General features: G+C 32.1%; 3 protein-coding genes across 4 annotated transcripts in view; 1 reads left to right on the forward strand and 2 right to left on the reverse strand.

Annotated features, from left to right (window-relative positions):
- The window catches only part of LOC145314227 (prolyl 4-hydroxylase subunit alpha-2-like), a 42,830-nt gene extending 24,839 nt beyond the window's left edge, over window positions 1–17,991 (forward strand). Inside the window, exons 3-8 of one of the 2 annotated variants that reach the window (XM_080154058.1) lie at window positions 1,673–1,774; window positions 9,475–9,550; window positions 13,533–13,603; window positions 13,770–13,859; window positions 14,350–14,450; window positions 15,111–17,991. In XM_080154058.1, the coding sequence (XP_080010184.1) occupies window positions 1,673–1,774; window positions 9,475–9,550; window positions 13,533–13,603; window positions 13,770–13,859; window positions 14,350–14,450; window positions 15,111–16,339 (1,669 nt within the window). In that variant the 3' untranslated portion in view covers window positions 16,340–17,991. The remainder of the gene's footprint in view (window positions 1–1,672; window positions 1,775–9,474; window positions 9,551–13,532; window positions 13,604–13,769; window positions 13,860–14,349; window positions 14,451–15,110) is intronic. The other variant, XM_080154067.1, reaches the window with a different exon arrangement.
- The window catches only part of LOC145314481 (luciferin sulfotransferase-like), a 301,018-nt gene that overhangs the window by 35,255 nt on the left and 242,363 nt on the right, over window positions 1–23,400 (reverse strand). The window lies entirely within an intron of this gene.
- Window positions 17,980–23,400, reverse strand: part of LOC145314240 (tropomyosin-1-like) — an 80,132-nt gene continuing 74,711 nt past the window's right edge. The window contains exons 3-10 of the mRNA XM_080154080.1: window positions 22,994–23,064; window positions 22,111–22,230; window positions 21,532–21,643; window positions 20,838–20,900; window positions 20,024–20,107; window positions 19,608–19,700; window positions 18,978–19,109; window positions 17,980–18,589 (exon numbers count right to left, since the gene is read on the reverse strand). Of these exons, the coding sequence (XP_080010206.1) occupies window positions 18,491–18,589; window positions 18,978–19,109; window positions 19,608–19,700; window positions 20,024–20,107; window positions 20,838–20,900; window positions 21,532–21,643; window positions 22,111–22,230; window positions 22,994–23,064 (774 nt within the window). The 3' untranslated portion in view covers window positions 17,980–18,490. The remainder of the gene's footprint in view (window positions 18,590–18,977; window positions 19,110–19,607; window positions 19,701–20,023; window positions 20,108–20,837; window positions 20,901–21,531; window positions 21,644–22,110; window positions 22,231–22,993; window positions 23,065–23,400) is intronic.

Here is a 23,400-nt window from a genome sequence, read left to right on the forward strand (position 1 = left end):
TTTCTTGAGGGTCCTGGCGGCTCAACTTAGGATTTTTCATTTAAAACACACCTAAAAAATAAAAAGTTTTGTTAGATAAATTCATAATACTTTGTTAAATAAATTGTAGAATATCATTTGATGTTGGTCAATTGAGATAAATTTAAGGATAAGGCCTTCTTAGGGCCTAAAAGCTTAGGAATCCGAACGGATAGTTGTCTCCAAGTTTTTGTTCTGAAGAGAACTCCTATAGTGTGGTGAACGGCACCATTAAATTACAAGTCACTACGGGGCTAAATAGGAATAACAAAGGGAAAGTACGGTGGTGGCAGAGCCACTACGGTTGATGATAGCTCATTATCTGACGGCCGATACTAACAAACCGGATCCTCCCTCAAGCTTCTGAAGTCCAGAAAAGTTGGAGATTGTTATCTATTCGGACAATTTAACATTTTCGGATTAGAACTCTGAATAAGTTCACGTCTTAAAGGTAGTTTAACTTTGCTAATACTCTGGAAGATCGGTTCGGAGCTGGCCTAGTGATTTTCTTACCTGACAAAGGTACCTAACAAAGAACTTCACGCCTCACGGGGATACAGGCAGTAGAACGGAATATTGTAGTCATGTTCGCATGGCTCTAGTAACCACAATAGATACTTCCAGTCCAAAAGTGTTGACAAAGTTAGTTACCTAGGAATAAAAAATTCTTAGACTAAATAGCAGTATAGACTTATCAGTAATGTTTTAATACCATTTTCGGAATAGGGCTTATAAGCAAAAGACTATCCCTTAAGTATATTTGGGTTTAGGATCGGTGTAAAGTAATACCACCATTCTAAGGTTAAATATATTTGCCAAAACAGGGATTAATGCGTCGCTGATCTGGAAAGGAGACATTGGTGAGAGATTGTAGTCCTGTGATAAAGGATTGCATTTGTCCCTGGAACCCGGAGGCGACCCAGCTGTTTATAATACGATGCGAGAAATAACTATTAGTAACATTGTTAACACACTGATATTAAATGTCAGAAATATTTCAGGCTATTGGGCATTTAAAAGGATAAATATTTTTAACAATACAATAGTTAGATAGAAAGATTAGATAAATACCTTTAAATATTAACAAAGGTTGCTTGGGACATGCACATTACTATTTACAATTAACATTAAACATTGCTGAAATAATTATCAGCCTAATTAAAATTATTCACTTGAAGAATAGCCCTTTACTCACAAAATGCGAGTAAAAATATGTGAAAGTGAATTTTAGAAAAAAACTTTTTCTTAAATAAAAAATGTGCAAGGATAGAACGAGACTACAACCTTACCCAAGTGGTGGAGACTCTTTTCGTCTGATAGCAAGTTATTTTCTGTTTATTTGTAGGGACTTGGCTGTGTTTAAATTTCCAACGCTATGAGTTGATTTCAAACACCCAAAAAAAATAGTTAAAGGGTCCCCACCATATGGGCAGGGTTACATATAGCTCATTCAACTTTTATTCTTTTACTTTAATCCGTAACATTAATTTTCTATTATAGTTTTGTATGTTTTAATTTACTTAAACAAGATGATATATGTAGATAGCTTTTTAAAAATAAAATGCACATATGATTAATGATTTTTTTTATAGCTTGAAGTTAGATTTAGACACTAAAATCAATTTTTTTAAAAATTCATTGATATTTTTCTCAGACTCCGAGAACTGTTTTACCGGGAGGAGACCATTATTACCATACTGGAAACTGCCCTCACTCAAGACCCCAAGATGCCTGTAGTTGAGGACTATCTGAACAGGTAAATCTGGAACCAAAGTTATGCATATTCTGTTAAAGCTTTAAACTATTGGATGTAGAATATATGTGGAGATTATGATAGAAGAAAAATTGTCGTCTATTTTGGTTGGTTCCTGTCATTTATTGGCCAGTTCTTTCATCCAGTAGAAGGTGAGTGGATGCTACAAGTTTCACTTTATATGATAATCTGGTGTAAGATCCAAGTAATGATAATTTCATTTATAACTAATATTATATATTTTGTTTTACAAAATGCCTCTTTATCTCAGATCTAAAAAAACAATTCTAATTAAAAATTTTTCTATTGTTAGTTAAAAACCTTAAATTCTAATTGATTAAGACGTTTCTAAGTTATGTTAGAATAATTATTTTATGTCTGCTTTTCATACAGATCCAAAAAGGAGTAACACTATTATTCAAGATTCCACATTTCTTATGATTTTCATACAGGTCCAAAAAGGCGTATTAATACAAGAAGATTAATATTATTTCAAGATGATTTTTTTTATATATATTTCTTATGGTCTGTTTTAACTCACATTTTAATTGCTGCATACGTATAAAACAAGGACAGTTACATCTATTAGAAGCACAACAATAAAAATTTCATGACATTTTAGATGAAATAAAAGTTCTGTTAATTGTTCTCATATTTGATAATTTTGATGTCAAAATCTTCCTTCCGCCATTTAACAAATGAATATATAAATTATAGATATATAATCCAGATTACTACCTTGATCCAGTAGTTTCTTGGGCTGTGTTAACATTTTTGACGCTATAAGCTGATATTCAAAGACCCAATTGAATGTCGGCAAAGGGTCCACGGGATGTAGACATACATTTATTCAACCCCTTCCCCTCTATCGTTTTATTTCAATTTAATATTTAATATGCCTGTATGTAAAGGAAGAGACTTAAGGACGTACTTACAATTGATATTGCAAAGTATCTGTGCTACTAAATATTGAAATATATGTATCCGCCACACCCAGCCTCAGTTATACCATGCAGTGCATTACTCATTATATAGATTTACTAGTGGCTTCGCCCCTAGCCTCTAGGGGCTTCGCCCCAAGAGGTAATGGAAAGTCAACCCTCCAGAATAATTTTATAGTAATTTTTTCAAAAAAGTTATTTTTTGCCGAATTACTCTTTGGTAAAATTAAACCCAGGTTGTGTGCCGTATGCACAAAAATTTCAATTCGTAAAAATTAAAACCAGGTTGTTCACTGTATATCTTGAATGGGGTGAGCATAAGCGAGTACCCCGTATGCGGCGCAAGCTCCGATAGTCCAACTGATTGGACCACATATACACAAAAATTAAAAAACAACTTTTTAAAGATGTAAATTTTTAAAAGTTACAAAAAGCCCTAAAATTTTTTTGGGTGAAATTTTTTTTTTTTTTTTGGGGGGGGGAGGGGTTCATGGGGGCTTTGCCACAATTACTGGTTTTTGTTTACAAAAATAAAAAATAAATTTAAAATTTAGAAATGGGGATTTTTCTGTTTTTAGGGGGGTTGGGGTGTCCCACCCTCCTAGAAAATAGCCTAAAACCACCAGAGGACCAGTAGGTATATTCCCAGAAGAGCGGAGCCCAATTTGTTCAGCAGTTTCTGAGATTTTACAAAAAATGTAAAAAAAATTTGGGGGGGGGGGGGTGGTTTTTTTCGTTTTTTTTTTGGGGGGGGGTGTCCCACCCTCCAGGAAAATAGCTTAAAACCATCACAGGACCAGTAGGTATAATTCCTGAAGAGTAGAGCCCAATCGGTTCAGCGGTTACTGAGTCTTAAGCTTCAGACGGACAGACGGACAGACAGACGGACAGACATCAAGCTACTTTGTATTATAGATTAAGAGTAGTTCGGGTAGGGGAGGGTGGGCAATTGTGCTTAATAAAATAAACTCTTTTTGCTATTATAGCTCTAAGGGCATTTTGTCATATGCCCTGCAGACAAAGAGAGATGCTGTACGTATTGGTGCAAAAAATGGGGACAAATTTCAAATTGTTTTGGCGTGTGACGTCATACCCCCATCTCTTTTCTAGGGGGTTTCTTTCCTCCTTCCCTTTTCTTTCCCCTCACTTGTGACGTAAATAAACAGCCCCGTCAAATCAATTTAAAAATTGTCCCCATTTTTTGCACCAATACGTACAGCATCACAAAGAGAGAGAGACATTGCAATTGAATACTATTTTTTATCCTACTATTTCACTTAGATTTTACCTCGATTTTGTTGGATAATTTTCATTAAAATTAACAAGTAGATTTTTAGGCTACCTTTTTCATAGCCCCAAGTACATTCATAGCCCCAAGTACATATATATATATATATATATGGGTATAGCATAATTTTATATTATATCGAATTCTACTAACTGAAATTAAATACTTTTTATAAACTGATATGTGATAAATAAAAACAATTGTTGACAGTTAAAAATAAAAACACAAATGAATAAAATGCGATGAAGTACAATCTGTACCACTTTTGATGAGGGATTCTCCATCTTTTTTTAGGGGTTTTCTTTCCCACTTCTTCTCTTATCTTCCTCATTTTATGAAGTCACAGGAATCAAAAGTGGTACAGATTGGGCTTCATCATAAAATGCACTTTTTGTTTCTTCTAATGGATCAAACTTATTTCACTGCAATGGTTAAAAGGAAGAAAAAATTTAATATCTGAAGTTTTTTTGAAATTATTTTTCATCATGTGCCTACAAAACTAATTTGGTGGGAGGGGATTGAATTTATATTTGAAATTATCTACAAAATTTAAATCTTAATTGCTTGATGATTCACTGAACATAAAATTATGTCAAAATAAAGGGATTATTAGATATACGTATTTTAGAGCATTTTAGTTGACTTTTTTCTAATTATTCTAGTGGATGCTTTTTATTAGAAGGGAAGGAAGTGGTTGAAAAATAGCCTAAAACTATCCAGATACTTTTATTTAAAAATTATATAGTGTAAAATCATCCCGAGAGCTAAATGAAGCTTACCTAACATGAATAAATCACTTGAATTAATTGTAGGCTTTAATATAAAAAATCTTAATACTTTATAGGATGTTTAACCAAGAAAAAGTTTATAAACCAGACAAAAAATATATATTCTTGTCTTAAAAGCTTTTTAACACTCTACACAACCCTATGTAATCTCCTGTTTTCAACATTTAATAAATATAAAATAATGAATAAAATATTGCTTAATGTCCTGTCCCTTTATTCCTGAATGATTACGCTAATTCACACCACAAAGACAGCAATGAAATTATTATCATAGTTTCTCGTGGATTTATTCAGCCGGAAAATTTATTAAAACAATTCATTACAAAATGACTATAGAAATAAACAAGGAAAATGATGGCTTTTGAAAACACTTTTCAAGACTATTTTTTAAAAAAAATTGCTACTGACAGACAGACACAATTTTTTTTATAACTTATACTTAGTTTATGATAATTAATAAAGCTTCTACCTAAAGAGTAAATTTATTTACCCTAGTACTGTGTGAATTTGTTTTGACAAAATTTTCAATATCCTTGTTTGCTATACCAAAATATATATTGTTTTGTATGACAACTGTAATTTTTATGAAACAAAGGTTGCTCTATGGAAAATTTTGTAAGCGCATATCCGTAACTTTTGACATTTAAAAAAACTGTAACTTTTTATTTGGGGGACTCTTCTTTGTTTTTAGTAGAGCTGCTATACTTTTGAATTATGGTTTGTCCAACACTAATCAATTGTAATATCCTTGTTATCACCATAACTAGATCCCAATCATATAGCTGTATACATCCTTCCTTGGCCCATTATTAAACTTCCCTGAAAATAGTCTGCCCTACATAGAGGGATACAACCAGCTGGCTAAAATAACGATTCTTCCAATCCACCTTTTTAATCCAAACCCCTACCATCCTACTGGATAAACGAATAAACAAATAAACCAATAAATTGATTAACCTAGATTGAGGACAAATTTTCCTGTAAATATACCCTCGTATTTTATATATCCACTAGCGGCTACGCCCCTAGAGGCCTCTAGTAGCACTTTAAATCTGTTTTTTTTCTTCAAATCTCTACGATACCTCTTTAATGCTTTCAAATTCCACGATATCTCTTTATGTTTCGTTCAAGTCTCTCAAATATTAAAAGTTTTTTTTCAATTTTTTTTTATATCTCTTGGGAGGGTGGTGGTACCCTCCCCAAAATAGTTATAAACCTTCCCGTGACCTATGAGAAGATACCCTGTTAAGGAGAACCCGATGTGTTCAGCGGTTAGCGAGATCCTTCGGTACAGACAGACAAACAGACAGACACACAGACATACACACATCCTGTTACTGTATTTTAAGGATTCCTTGGTTCTCCCACAAGTCCAACATGTAAAAAATTTGGACATGAATAATATTAAAGAAATCAAGTCTAATGTACTTTTATACAAAACCAGACATTCAACAAATCCGTTTATCCTTGAAAAAAAAGTATTTTCGAGGAAAAAAACATGGACATGGACTGATATCATAATCGAGCCAAATGGAATTAATTATTTTTCTCGTATTCATTCGAATCCGGTGGATAGGAACCGGTTCTCATCCATACGAAAAAACTATGTCTAGCATCGTATTATATCCAGTTTTCTACGAATATAGAAATGTACAATCATAAGATTAAAACCAGTTTTTTTTAGCCGGTGCCTCCGGCACCTCGGGGCTAAAAAAACTAGGTTTTATTTTTATAATTGTACATTCTATATCCGCGGAAAGCCGTTTATAATACGATACGAGAAATAACTATTCTCGTATTCATTCGAATCCGGTGGATAGGAACCTGTTCTCATCCATACGAAAAAACTATGTCTTCGTATTATATCCAGCTTTCTACGAATATAAAAATGTACTATCATAAGATTAAAACCAGTTTTTTTAGCCGGTGCCTTCGGCACCTCGGGGCTAAAAAAACTAGTTTTAATCTCATAATTGTACATTCTATATCCGCGGAAAGCCGTTTATAATACGATGAAATAAATAACTATTTTGCATGTTTTTGTGTAAAATATTTTAAAAAAGAAATACAGTATTCAAATTGAGTAATGACTGTACCAGTAAGAAATATTTATTACTTAGATGAAATGTACTGTTTTGTAAAGTTTAATTGTAGCAAAGAAGAATGCCTAGTATAATATGTTGTTCAATAGATATTTTTTTGTATTTTGAAAATTCAAAGGTAAAATAGTCTTTTTCAAGGTGTTTTACTACCCTGACCAATACGAAGTTACTCATAAAATTGAATTTTTATACATAAATGGAAAAAACGCCCAACAACTTTGTAGATGATAGGTTTTATGTCCCTATCTGAAGATAGGCGGGCAGATAACACGTAGAAAATGTCAAAAGAAACGAACTTTGGCATTTAAAACTTTACAAGACTGTTCCTCGTAAATCTTCAAATTCTACTTCGTTTCTACATTGAGCACCAATATTGCCTTAAAAATCGCATCTACAATATATCTAGATGGCAAGTATAGAGAAAATAATAAAAGAGAGAAATCGAGGTATTTGAAGGACTAAAATAGGCAGTGGGCCTAGAGGCCTATATTGAGCAATTGCCGCGCTGAATTTTTAATGTTATTCCACCACTTTTCAAAATGGGAATATCTTAAAATTAAATATAATTTCAAGACAATTATTGTTGCTGTTTGAAGCATAAATCTAATTTTTATAGGATGAAATAGAAATATTTTGAATTATCATCCATTCTGATGAAACCTAATGCAAGAATATAAAATTATCATTATTAATTTTTCATGACTTTGCTACTTACTTTAATCATAACACTCATTATTAGCTTTTAAGATTTATATTGCAGTCTATCTAACTTATATTTTTTAATAAATAAACGTTTTTACAAATTTAATATGAACATTTGATTGTAAATTATAATAATCAGTTTTTCAGTGCCATCTAGCTTTGGATATAGAACTAGAATATCAAAGCGTTCATAAATTTTTATTTTGCCTGTATTTTTCTTGTTTTGGATTTTTGTCACTAAAGGGCCAAACCCTGAGGGGTAAATAACATCACTTGAAAATGTTAAAAATATTGTATAAACGAGTATTGTCTGAGAAAGAACATAGATAGCATTACAGATTATTCACTTATTTAGATTATTCAGTTATGAAATTTTTTATTTAATATTTAGCCTTAGTTTTAATGTATGTCTTTGAAGTAGACAACTAGCGAACCTGGTGGCTGAGAGCTAAACTATTAATTTTTTATTAGTAAACATTTAAAAGTTTTATCATGTTAATTAGATTTAAATATTACATTTAGGCTAATTTGAAAAAAAAAAATTTTTGATCATAAAAGGTGAACCCTCCTATTTTTAAACTAGGCGAAACATACTTTTCTGCTGCACTAAGACCGTCCGCGGCTGTTTGTTTTTTAAGATTCTAAATCAAATTGTATTTAAAATATTTTCTTTAATTTTTTTTAAAACATAATAAATTACAGAAAAATAATAATAATTAATAAGATAAAATTTTTTTTATTTTTTTTTACATATATAGAATAGGTTATGATTAAGATGCAAAAAGCCGCGGACGGTTTAGATAAATAGCAGACAAATTATTTTAGTAGGGGGGAAGTAATATTTTACGATGAAATTGGGGTGAGTATTCATCCTCTTATCCTTTTTCCTTATGATGGCAAGTTTGTTTTTTCGTATATGAATTATTTAGTCACACTTACTAAAAAATTGTGGAGTTTTTGTAGTGCCCATAAAAAGGAAAAATTTGAAAACTTTTGGCTTTATGAATGATATCATAATAGAATAGTACATTATTTTTATATGACGTCATTCGATTTTTTTTATTTAAAAGCTTATACATTTATTCCCATTTTTATAGGCACCATAAAAAACTTAAAAAATTGTTCAAAAAGCAATTATTGTCGAAATCTCATGTGATATCGAACTATGTGTTGTAACTGGACTGATTTAAAGGCCTGCAAAAAACTTTATCTATTCGTTTCTTAATGCTGTGCTACTTTTAGACTTATTAATCCTTTCCTACATTAATCAATAAAAAATAATAATTTATTTTAATATAATTTTTTGGATCTACTGCAGTTCACGGTAAAATATTGCTGGTAACGAATATTGCTAAAAATCTATGAATTTTAAAGGCTGCTAGCTGCCAAACGGCTGAACGCACAGATCATGCCCGCACACTGTTTTAAGCGGCATAAGAAGGCCTACAAATAATCTGGAATAGCCATAAATCAATAACGCATAATTATCTTGCAGTGCAGAAAAATGCACGAAAAAGGCTTATTTTACGCGTTTTTTCTTCAGTTAAGCTCTCCCTGTGCATCATTGGATCTTGGCTATTCCAGATTATTTGTAGGCCTTCTTATACCGCTTAACATGGTGTGCGGGTATGATCTGTACGTTCAGCCGTTTGGCAGCTAGCAGCCTTTAAAATTCATAGATTTTTGGCAATACTCGTTACCAGCAATATTTTACCGTGAACTGCAGTAGATCCAATTTTTTTGCCCTTTCCCATTTCTGCAGGTTATAAAATCCAATGTCGAACCCATGCATCGGTTAGATCGAACTTTTTATCTGAATAGTTATAGTCTTAAATTTTTTTCAAATTTTCCATTATAAAATGGTATAGTATTTTTATTTTAGATTTGAGGGAAGAAGAAAAGAAGTTGGAATTTTAACAGATTATTCTAATGAGGTAATGGGCCAAAAAACAAAAGAGGTAAACTTTATAATTGGGGATCTTTTAGATAAAGTAGTCTATAATACAAATTAGAACGACTGTTTAGTCCTGATAAAGTTTAGGATCTTGATAGCTCCTACAAATATAGAGGGAGAGGGTTAAAAACTTTATACCACTAGAGATAATTAAAGAAGCAAAAAAATATTTTAAATTTCTGTCGAAAAACCTAAATTTCAAAAGAAAAATACACTTTGTTCAGTTTTACATAATTTTTATTAGTTTAAATGCCAAAATAATCATCAAACAGTGTAAATTAAATAATTTTGCAAAGTAGTCATTATATTTAATTATTTAATTAAATTATCATAAAAACTCAAAAACCTCTGTTTTTAAAAGCAATGATATATTTTAACGGCTGTGCCCCTAGACTCCTAGGAAACACATCTTATTTGCTAGATATTAGGGTATTGACAGATTCATATCCTTCTAATTTTATATTCTCGTGTTAAATAATAAACAATCTACTAAAAAACCTAACCACACAATAAAAATATTCAATTACTGTTTGTATTTTGATAATATCCAGTTTTTGTTGAGTGGAGTACTAATAACCCCCCCCCCCACCCAGCCTCTTGTTGCTTCTAGAATTAAAAAGATTTAGGTAAGGCAAGTTTTAAAATAGCCATGTAGGGTTAAAGCACCCTGAGGAGGATACAAACATAAGAAGAGGGGGGGGGGGGTGGGGGGTTAATTAGGTTAATGGGATTCTACTATGATTTCAATTTGTTGAAACCACAAATAAACAAATTATTTATAGCGGTCGGTCACACGTTATTTATATATATTTATAGTTTTAATTATAATATAGAGCTAATATTAATATCAAACCTCACACTTCTATCACTTTAACACTACAAAATATATCTTTTTTTGTTTCTTGTCTTGTGTGTATTTTATCTATCTCTTCGATCTTATAGAATAAAATTGTCTGTATTCTGGTGTGATATTTGGTTTATAAATTATTTAGATTTTTATGCCTGAAAAGAGCTTTATTAACATTTTTTATTGTAAAATATTTTGACAATGTTATCTCAGCTTTTATTAATGTCTCCATTCAAGAAAAAACATGAAAATTTTTAAGAGGGTTTTCTTGGGATTTCTCTTGTTACGGTCTAGTACACTCCCCCAAAATAGTTATCAACCTTCTCTAGACCAATAAGAAGCTTCACTATACAAGAGAACTATATTATCAGTTCTTCGGCTAGCAAATTCTTTTGCAACAGACGCTCACAAATATCCTGTTACTTCTATGTAATAATTGTGATATTTTGATATCTCTTCTAAAAATGACCTTTTACTTTGAATGCAACTAATTTACATTAACTAATCAATTTAAGAAATTATATCAATCATTTTTTTGCTAATGCAAAGTAATTGTATAAAAGCTTGCAATAATAACAATCATCAACTTTGCAATAAATTACGCATGTACAGTTAATACCATGGCTTGACAGCAGCGGCTCAGCCGCGTATAAGCCTCAACTTGTGTGTCAAAATGAAATATCGAATGTATTGTTTGTGTGGGAACAGGTTTAGACAACCAGCTGATTTTTAAAGTTATAATGTGACGATTTCACTAAGGCATTCACGCGGCTCACGTGCGACTGCTGAGCCCTGGTTAATATAAAATTGGGGATCAGTTTTTCGAATATTGACTTAAGAATCAAATTAGATGCAAAAACATAAATTAGAACTTAGGATGTATTTTTTTCTCTATAAAGGAGTATTTTTTGTTGTAGTTTTTTTTCACTGAGAGAGAGTAAATGTAACAGCCAAGGGCTATCATAATGCTACCCTGAAAATCAGAGAGATGGTTTTGTTAAAAAGTTCATAATGTCAAACTTTTGGGTCCATCTGCAATGTTAAAAGTAACCATGCCACTTATAAAGATATTTCAAATAAAGCGAACGTCTAAACTACCTTTGATCATCATATTATCATGTACTATGGAAACTAACCAAATAATATTTTTACCGGAATCAATCCATTGTGTAGAACAGTTATGCAATTATTAAATTGTTTTTAACCTATTTTTGAAAGGTATATCAAATATATACTCTGACACCTGTAGAATCAACTTCAGACCCAAAAATGGGAATAATAGCCCACATCGATTTTTATTAGGATTCTAAAGTTTATTTTTTACTATGGATTAAGTAAATTTTTCTAAATCGTGATGAATCTTTTCTCTTTGGGTAAAATTCTTTAAGCTATTGATGATATGTTATACTAGCGGCTTCGCCCCTAGCCTCTAGGGGCGTTGCCCCAAGAGGTTTTATCAAACTAATTTTTCGTGTTTTAGATTTATATTTTTTTTATTGGGGGGGGGGGGGGTTAGGGGTGTCCCACCCCCAAGAAAATAGTTATAAACCTTTCCGTGACCTATGAGAAGCTACCCTGTAAAGGAGAACCCGATCGGTTCAGCGGTTAGCGAGATCCTTCGCTACAAACAAACAGACAGACAGACAGACATCGTACTACTTTGTATTATAGATTAACATAAAGAAGTTTGAAAACTTAGTTAAAGATTTATATTAAAAAGTTAATGTATAATTAATTTTGCTAACAGCTGCTATGTAAGTTACTTTGTCTGTCTGTTCCTAATCCTTGTCTTGTTACAGGATTTTTTGTAGTCATCTACAAATCACACATACTTTAGAAAACTTTTTTACATAGATGTTAAAGGTTTAAGACTTTTACTTGAAATAAAAATAACAAAGGCTCAGTACATTTTTAAATAAGAAATTTTTGTAATATCTTGACAGTAGTATAATTTAATTTTCTGATTTTTATATTTTCTCTTTGTAAGATAACAATACATAGTAGTCATGTGTAGTTTCTATACGATTTTTATTTACTGTAAGCAAGATTGTTATTAAGAATAGTGAAGTATAAGTGCTTCTCTTTTTATGTTTACTCTAAGTAACCTAATTATAAACAATAGTGTTGTATAATTTTCTCACTATTAAGGTTTAAAAACATTTGTTATTGTCATTTTTAATTAGGATTATACAAAATTATTTAGACATGAGACGATTAAACTGTTTTAATTTAGCATATCATGTGGTTATAAATAAAAACTTTTGATTATTAGAAATATAGAACAAATGTAAAATAGATCTATTTACTTGCATAGGTTAACCTACAGAAAGATATTCATACATATTACATTTATTGTAATATTTATTTATAGGTAAATGGAGAAAGTCACTCAAAAATTAGATAAGTGACGTCATAAAAATGAGGTAGACGAGAAGAGAAGTGGAAAAGAAAAACCCTAAAAAGGAGATGGATAATTACTCATTTTTATGACGTCACATGTCTGATTTTTGAGTGACTTTCTCCATTTACTATTTATAGCATCATATTATAGACAGCCTTCCATAGATATTAAAATGGAAAATTATAAGATTAAAACCAGTTTTGTTAGCCCACAGGTACCGAAGGCCCTGGCTAACAAAACTGGTATGAATTTTATGATTTTATTTCAATATTCGTGGAAAATTGTATTAATACGATGCTATACATGATTTTTCAGTACGGCTAAGAACCAGTTCCTATCCACCAAATATTTATCGGTTTCGTAGCAATATTGGAAAACCTCTTACAGTTTTTAATTTCTAAACTTTCTTTTCGAACCTGGGTTCATATATGTAAAATGTTCAAAAATAAGGCCACATTCGGTTAAATAATAACCAAATCTGAGAGATAGACATATAGCAGATTAACATACAATCAGAACAGAAAGATATAAAAACAAACATGCAGACATATTTTATAAACCCTAACAGACAGATAGACAAACAAAGACAGATGGACAAACAGACTTATGCCATAAGACAGGCATAAATATATACAGATGTATGAATAGAAATTAAATTAGATAAAGAGACAAACACACAGATAGAGTGAGGTAACCAAGCTTTTGTAATACTTTTCTAACTAATATAATTTATTACAGGACAGACATTTGGACAAAATAATGGAACACTTGGTTGGCAACCCTATTCATGTTTACTCTTTAATATACAGGTAAAACCTAACTGAAAACTTTGAGGCTACCTGACACATTATGCTGAATCTGAAAGATCTCAACTTGCACAGAGTCATCCCAATACTTATCCTAATATTCAACCTAAGACCTAATATATATACAGGATACCTATTTATGAATTATCTATACATTTTACATTTTAAGGTTGGTGAAACACCTGCACGAGGCCCGCCAGGAGCTTGCTAACCATCCTGTTCTTGGAGGACTAGAGAGGGCCATCTACACCATCATTAGGTAACATCAACTTATCATTGAAAGACAGCTGAAATTCAGATTATGGACAGTTTTTGAAATAAGTAATAATTAACACAAACACAGTGATTGTGTTGCTTTTTATATTCTAAATTTTAAATATCGTTTCTAGTCTTTAAAAGGATGTTATTATTTAACGGTCAGTATTTAGTAGCAAATATACAGATACACTATAGTTTGAAATCATTGTGAGTCCGTGTGTCCCTCAATTTCTCTTCTGCTATTCAAGAAAGGAAACTGAAATCATTGCTTAAGATTTCCTATAACAATGTGCATACAGAATATAATCTACTTGGTCCCCCGGTCTGTCGGTCATTCTACAAAATATGTATTTGATTATTTTGATGAGGTTCAAGGATTTTTTCCTCCCTAACTTTTTTATGATCACCTAACATCTGCATAGATTTTTAAAAACATTTCAGAGAGTTAAATATTATTAGTTTTCAATGCATTAAAAATTGATTATTTTTAGACAAGGGGAATATCCAGGAGAACTTGATATGGAGGGAGTTGCCTTGTCTCTGTCTAGGGTTCAGTTTACTTATAGATTAGACCCATTGGATTTAGCCAAAGGTATATTTATATTACATTGATGGATAGTTGGCTGGAAAGAAAATGTCATTTAATTCCTATATTTGCTACAACTTTGGTTTAAAATCTTCCAATTTTTAAAATTTACAAAACGGCCTGCTTAATTGCTTCTAGATTCATGTCAGATCTATATAGGGAATAAATGTCTATAAATGAGCTCAAGAATAGATAGCTATAGAATATAGATATATATGAAACTAAAAAAGATTTATCATACATATAGATTGATAATAATGTAGATTTAAAAAAAAAACTTTAAAAAACAAATAAAAAGACTATTCCTATAATATGAAGTTTATTTTTTAACCTTTTGAGTTATCAATTGTAGGGAAGCTTTACATAGGTCAAGGGATTAATTGTAGATTGAAGTTTTCGAATTGTTTTAAGCAATTTTTTCTTCTTCTCTATATCTTCCAATAAATATCCTTAGACGCTAGGGGCACAACCGCTTGTTAATTCCTATCGTAGCTCAGCTTCTAATTATTTCCTAGTATTTAACCAAAGAACAAACATTCAATCAAAAATATTGTCATGAAATATAATTATTATATACAAAAAAAAAATTTTTAATTATGAAATATCTTAAACTATAATTAGTTTTTTAGTTCTTTTAATTGAATTATTTAATACGAATTATTTTAGGTAAAATTTTGGGAGTTGCCACAAGAGCAGGTCTGACAACCATGGAAATGCTGGATATTGCCACCCGACGGATAACTGGCACAACTCCCATCCGTCCTGGCGTCTACAAAGAATATGCCCTGGCCTACGAATGGACTGAGGCAGCATTGTCAACTATTCCACCGGCCGTGGACGAAAATGATCCAAATAAGAACTTAACGGAAGCTGTTGTTGACTTTATTGAAAAAATCCGCCAAGAACACGACCTCAGATTTAGTCCCATGTCTATGAACCCAGGAAATCTACCAAATGAAGAATTTTTCATTGCAAAAATTGCGGAACATCTAGAACAAGCGCCGGAAGGCAAAGTTATTAACAGAATTGGCCGGGATCTTAGAGAAGTTGAATATGAAGTTCTGGCCACCCAGAAAAAGAATACCAAGACAAGTGTACCTGGATCCTACAACCTCCATGATTTCTATGCCCTCTGCCGGGGGGATAGAAACCCTGAAATGGAACCGGACCAAAAATGTTACCTAACCAACCTTGACGAACCAAGATTTACAATAAGTCCGCTCAAAATGGAGGTTCTAGCCTTGAATCCGCCAGTGGCCGTTTTTCACGAAATCCTGTCGGGCAAGGATATATCAAGTATGAAGCACTTTGTGTCAGGACAGCTGAACGCTGCTGAAATACAAGATGTTACTAAATCTAACGGCGCCGGCTCTCGGGTCACAACTGAACGCACCCAGTCTAGCGGGTGGCTGTGGGATCACCAATTCCCATTTCTGTACAAGCTGTCTAATATGCTGGAAAAGATAACGAAGCTTAAATTGGCACGACCAACCAACACACCTATTTCTGCAATTGTAGAGTCAGAAGCCTGGCAGATTGGCGTGTACGGCCCTGGCGGCCATTACCTGCCCCATTATGACGCATTTGATATTCTGGATCCGTCAGCGCGCACGCCTGACGGCGTTTGGGTCGGCAACCGTATGTCAACCGTCATGTTCTACTTAAGCAATGTTGTCGGCGGAGCAACGGCTTTTCCAAAGCTGGGAGTTGCTGCCCGGCCGCGCGCCGGTTCCATGGTGTATTGGCATAATCTGCAACAGTCTGGAGAGCGCGAGATGTTATCGCTGCACGGTGCCTGTCCCACGGCGCTGGGTATCAAGTGGGTTAGTAACAAATGGATCCGCGAGGGGGCGCAGATTTTCCAACGTCCGTGTGCCACCTCAAAGGACCTATAAAATTGGAATATTTATTTTTTAAATTCATTCTGTTTAGTTTCGAAGTATGTTACAGTTCAATGTAACTTTATCAAAGATGGATACAATGGCAATTTAAATTAGTCTTCTTTTGAAACTTTCACTTCCTTGTATAATTTAAAAAATTCTATGCAATTTAATTTAAAATTTTATCCTATGAATAATACCTGTTACCTATTTATGTAACTAATGAGAAATGTCACCTGTGATTTTTATAAAATCAATTAATATCTATTTTAAAATCCTTAATAATTAGTGAAACAATATTTCTTCTTGGTGATTTACTTTCTGTTTTATTGAAAGTTTTGAAAATATTTAAAGGACAATCTTCAATCCTTTAGATATTTATACTGTATTCAAAATTAGTTTTTACTTTTAATTGAATTCAGAATTATTAGAAAAAAACCTTAAACACATTAATAAACATTTTAAGAAATTTAAATATTTTAATCCTGTCACTTGTGTTTATGGAATTTTTTTTTGTAAATCAGAAAAATATGCCAAAATAACCAACTCTGTGATTTAAACCTATAAGAGCTGAAAAAAGTTCTGCTTAAAAATTCGCTTTCATCTATTATGAGAAACTCATTATTTTTATACATATTATATATACTACTTTTTGTGTTATGTTTTAATATTTGCTCATATACTAATGGCATTTTAAATATTTATAAATAAGTAAATTTTCACGTTTAGACTATATTCTACTTTTTATTTTGAATTAAAGTTTCAGGATTTTTTACCTGAATTAAATCTTATTCACCATAATTTTTCATAGTGCTTATAAAAAAATGACGTCATATTAGAATTGTCCATTATTCTGATATGACGTTATTTTGGGATTTTTCGGCCAAAAGGTTTTAAATTCAATGCCTATACAAAGGTTATATATTAAAGACTTTTTTTCTGAAAAATCTCGAATGACATTAGAAAAATGGACTATTATTATATGAAGTAATTTTTTATAGGCAACCTAAAAAGCTACTTAATATTTTCTTGCCATTCTTAAAATACTTTGCTGTGATGAACCCTGTTTTTATTGATATCATATTGATTTAAATCCCAAATTTTTAAAAGATTTCTTTCTTTTTTTGTTACTTTTTTGCTACTCTGCACTGTAAAAATGTTATTTCTCTTTAAAAAAAACTTCTATTACATTTGAGTAAATATAACCTTCAAAGTAAAACATGAAATAATAATTATTTATCGCATTGTATTATAGACAGCTTTACGCAAATATTAAAAAGTAAAATTATAAGATGAAACCAGTTTTGTTAGCCCTATGGGCGAACAAAACTGATATTACTATGCTATTCATGATTTTCAGTATGGCTGTAAACAGGTTCTAATCCAGCGGTTAATAATCGGTTTTTTAAGCCATACTGGAAAAGTTTTGCTTACATTTATTTACAGTGCCTATCTCTTTACTTATCATTACAATAGCTTTACTTTTTTAGTACAACCCTTATACTATAAAATTTAATGAAATCTTATTATTATAAAAAATCTGTATCAGATTTTAATAAATGAATATCTTAAATATTTTAGAATTTTCTAGTCATTAAACTTTTCATTAAGCCCTTTTAGATTTTAAGATTAATCAACCTTTATAAAAATAAACATTTAAAAAATTACAGTAGTTTTATTACATTTTAAATACGGTATAACACATATAGGTTTAAAATTAATGAAATAGATTTAGTATAGAACATTTCACAACATAATATTTATATGAACTTTAGAGGAGAGATAGATTTATGAACATGCTAATTAATATATAATTTAATTATTTTAAAGAAATAACAAATAATCATAAATTTAGTTTATTATTTCTTTGCATCAGCCAATTATAAGATAACAAAAAATTAAAATTCTAAATTTAATTATGTACAGATTTAGTTTAATTAGAATTAGGCATTTTAATCATTCAATTAAAATATTGGACCTAAATAATTTTTACAAAGCTAAAAGAGATTTTGGTTTTTATTTTTGAGATCTTATGCCCAATCCTTTAACATTAATGGCCAGAAAAAAACTGATGAAAAAATCTGGTATCTTTATTATGAAAAAATCCACGAAATTGCAACTATTTCTGGCATATAAAAGAGATGTAACCACTTTTGTATTGATAGTTTAGTAACCAGACATCTCGGCGAAGGTGGCGTCGAGCTCCTCAGTGATAGCCTTGAACTTCTCTTGCTCTCCGACCAATTCATCCTCAAGACGGTCAACCTATACAATAAATGTATTAAGTATACCTAGATGTATAATCCAGACTTTTTCGTCTGCCAGCAAATTGCTCTTTAATAGAGACTTGGCTGTGTTAATATTCCTGACGTTATTGCTAATATTTGAAGACCCTATTGAAAGTCGGCCAAAAGGCTCCACGTTGTAGAGAAATACAGTTATTTAACCCCTTCCCCCTCTATTGTTTTACTTTAATACCTATACAACATAATTTCATTTTATTTAGTAGCAAAGATGCTCTATAAGTCATTATTGTCTGTTTGTTTTGTTTAGTAAAAAACAATTAGGCTAATACCAGCAAGACCTATGAAGATCACCTGGTTTTTGTATTTTTAATGACCCAATCGGTGAATGTACAATTTATAAAACTGACCTCCTTCTGGAGCTTCTGGACTGACTTCTCGGCGAACTCAGACCTGGTCTCGGCCTGCTTCAGCTTGGCGGTCATCTTCTTGATCTCAGCCTTGTAGTACTCCTCCCTCTGGTTAGCCTTGTCTTCAGATACCTAGAAAGATAGATATTAGTGTATTTAGATGGATAAATAGATTTGTATAGTTAGATAGATAGATAGAAATATGGGTAGTAAAGATCTTCCTTGTAATATTTCTCTCTCTCTCTTTTTATCAATAGCAATATATTTTCAGATAGCTATAAGATAGAAAGGTAAACAGTTAGCAAGTTATCATAGATTGTAAACACTCAGGGATCTGAAGGGATAAGACATTGGCCGATGAATTGATGGGCAACTCCAATGATGATACTTATAATTATCCCTATGTTTATTACAATTTGTGAAGCTTTGGACCCTTAACTTAATGAACCAACTAATCGAAATTCAATAAAAGTCCCCAAAGTTATTAAGCCAACTAATAACCAACTTGTGGATCTAGTGTGATAAACCCCGCAATGTTCCCTCCCTTCCTGGTAAAGACCTGCCATATTTTGGAAATGTAATAAAAATGAAACCCAAACGAGAATAAAATCCTTCAAAAACTTTACACACCTCAAGAGACTTCAGGTTGTTGGCGACGACCTTCAACTCCTCTTCCAGCTCAATGATCTTGAACTCGCTCAAGTCTGCCCTCTCACCATCAACCTAGATACATCAAAGTGCAATACTTCAAAAAAGATTTATCAATATAAATATCTGCGAAATTTCGAGGGTGCCCCAATGAGTATTATAAAGATGCGCTTGGTTCCCTAGAAATGTCGGTTTTTTTCATATAAATTTTTTAGACAAAACTTTTAAAGTGAATTTTATGTACCTGAAGCTGAGCCTCACACGTAGTCATCATCTTGCTGGCCTCATATACTACCTATCTATCTATCTATCTATGTATGTGTACTTCAAGCTGAGCCTCAGAGGTGCTCATCTTCTTGCTGGTCTCATATACAAACTATCTATCTATGTATGTGTACCTCAAGCTGAGCCTCACAGGTGGTCATCTTCTTGCTGGCCTCATCGTACTTCTTGTCAGCATCCTCAGCCATCTTCTGGGCATCCTGCAAAGCAAAAAATTAAAAAATATTTCCCTTTTAGATATATTGATAAGCTCGGGAAACACCCAACCTTTCTTTTTGTAAATACTATATTAGATTTTTTGTTTGTTGTATATATCATATATTATCATATTTTGAGTTTGCTTTCAGCTTTTAAGGGAGAGACTAAAACTTTTCAGAGACTAAGTAAAGTTTTACTTAACTGTCTGTCTTTCGCAATTTCTCTTATACATCAAGCTATACAAAAGTATTAAAATATCTATCTCAGTTTGTCTTGCCCATGCGATCTTAATCTTTTTTTCTGATCATTTAACAAAGGTATGTAGAACTTTAGTTCAACGAACACACTATATGTTTATTTTCTATTAGTAAACTACTATAAACTAATGAATCTAAATGTATTTGTCTAATTATTCAACATCTGTCTGTACTCTGTATATCTGCCAACTGATCATGAAACTGTGATTATGATGACTAAGGTGCATGGGGACGGTTCAGGTACAAGTCCTTTCTATGCATTTTGAATTGCAGTGTAACTCGCTCAATCGTCCTAACTGTGCATGGTAACGAGTGGCGCCTGTTATGGGCTATGACATTCAGCCTACTTAACTATTTATGTTTCGCGTCTGAAAAAAAAACAGCAGTAGGAACCATTTTTAACGTCTTTAGTTATGACGACGAGCAGATGCACTACTTGTTGAGCCAGGGTCGCGGGTTAAAACAGTGACTATACCTTGAGCTGTTCAGCAAGGAGAGACATCTTCTTCTCGTCTTCAGAAGCTCTGTTTTGCAACACCTAAATTATTTACATCAAGTTATATTAATGGCTATAATATTGACTATTACCTCCTTCCCCTCTGCCATATTACACCTTTATCATTGAATTGTGTAAAGATTGGCCCAATATTTAAAAATTATCACAAATAACAGGACAAAAATAAACTTTACCTTTGTAACAATACTACATATTAGGGAAGTCTTAGTCATGTTTGCACAGTTATGGCCCAATAGTTCTGGAATAATGTTGTGCTTTCCGTATTATAGCAATATCGAGGGGTGTGTGTGACTTTTTCATTCTTGAAATCGACTAGGCTGTTTTATTGGGCGTGTATCAAGGGAATGTAGACAATTGTCAAGGGGAGTGTAAAGTGGTTGAACCCTAGGAGGGTGTATCCATCCCCCTTAATTTGGATACAACACCCTATACTGTTGAATCATTGAAAAACTCCGGCTTTACATACCTATTTATCACAATTTAAACTTTTAATATAATAATTTACATTTCGCTCTTGATTGAATATACAGCCTAGTGCATCGTTTTTTTCATTCTACACAAAAATATAATGAGAAATACCTATGAAAATATCTAAGGGGGAATCTAAGGTTTATATAACAAACACTTTTAAGGTATTTTTACAGTTTCATACCTTGGCCATACGGTCGCTGTCGTCAGCAGTAGTAGCAGCCTTGTCATACTTCTGCATAGCAATCACATATTTACCCTCTGTAGTCTCAAGATCTTCCTCAAGCTCCTGTACTCTAGATAGACAATATTAATCACATATTTATCCTCAGGGGTCTCAAGATCTTCCTCAAGCTCCTGTACTCTAGACAGATAGTTAGATAACATACTTTTAGATACATAGATAGATACAAATGACGATGTTTAAGTGTATTTTTTTCAATAAATAATCCATTGAACCCAAACTCAGCTATTAAATAATATAATTTAGCTTATCTGAATTAGATATAGTGAAATAATTAAAGCAAAACATTAATGAATTCAACCGAAAGGTAAAATTAACAGACAACTTACCTTTTGCTTGCAAGTCCTAACTTGTTTAACTATGTTTAATGGTTTTGCCAGTCTATAGCTTCATATCAATGCTGTGTGTTAATTTGCAATAAGCTACAGGTAAAAAATCAGATTGACGAGTTTTTCCTAGGGAAGAATAGACCCTAAAATATCTCTTATTTTTTATTTCATCATGATGCCATCGTCCTACCTTCTGTTGAGCCTGTTGAACTCAGCCTCTGCAGCCTGAACCTGGGCCTCCTTGGATTGTTGCTCCATGATCTGCTTGGTCAGCCTCTCAGAGTACACGTCAAGCTCCATCTCCAGCTGCCTGATATACATATATTAGTTACACTTGAGAGAAATTTGACACAGTTTTTATAAATATTTAAAGGGTGTGCAAAAAATGCGGACATTTTTAAAATTGAAATTACGCAGCTTGTATTAATAGTAGAAAAATACTACGAATACCATTAGAACCGCTAAGAAGTCTATTTTTAGGATAAATAAAAACGATTCCTGTGCTACGCATAGTTTAGGAGCTACGTGTTAAAATGTCCCAACCGACTTGAAACTTGTCTTACGAGTAAATTTTGGGACATTTTACTACTTAGCTCCTAGATTATTTGTAGCACAGGAACCGTTCTTATATTTCCAAAAAATACAGTTCATAGCGGTTCTAACGGTATGCGTAACATTTTTCTACTATTAACACAAGCCGCGCAATTTGAAATTTAAAAATGTAGGCATCTCTTTTTGCAAAATATCTTCTCTAACTTTTAGTTATATTTAAAAATTTACTCGCAAGTCAAGTTTTACATCAGTTGGGACATTTTAACACTTAGCTCCGTAACTATCCGTAACAGAGGAATCGTTCTTATATTTCTAAAAAATAGACTACTTAGCGGTTCTAACGGCATGCGTAACATTTTTCTACTATTAACACAAGCCGCGCAATTTCAATTTTAAAAATTTTCGCATTTTTTTGCACACCCTTTAGTCCTTTAGTGCCGTTGTTAATATTGCGTGATTTTTCATGATATGGAAAACGAACTACATACCATAATCTATTTATCTATCTATCTATAATATACCTGGACTTGTTGGTGAGCTCAACAACCTCCTCCTCGGACTTGTTCTGTCTGAGCTTGGCCTCCTTCACGCTCTATATATACAACAAATATCAAGGACTAGTATAGGAGAACAGCTAATTTTAACACTATGAATGAAGCAGCTTATTTTGCCTAATAAAAAATTCCGTTATACAATACAAATCACCAATGATAGGCCAGTATTTATTTTCATTGATTATATAAGCTGCTTCCTATGAATGAATATTAGATTAACTTGATTTTTTTAAAGATTAAGAATAAAATGTACAATGAATTATTTTGTAAGAATCTCTATTTTTTTATTCAAATTTCTTAATGTGAAGACGACATATAAATAAATTGCACATTTTACGATTTATTATTTTTTTCAATGCGATCAGCTCATAAAT

Source organism: Acartia tonsa, chromosome 1 (genome assembly GCF_053477335.1).
Source record: "Acartia tonsa isolate MP-2025a chromosome 1, ASM5347733v1, whole genome shotgun sequence".
In the NCBI taxonomy this organism is placed as follows: domain Eukaryota; kingdom Metazoa; phylum Arthropoda; class Copepoda; order Calanoida; family Acartiidae; genus Acartia; species Acartia tonsa.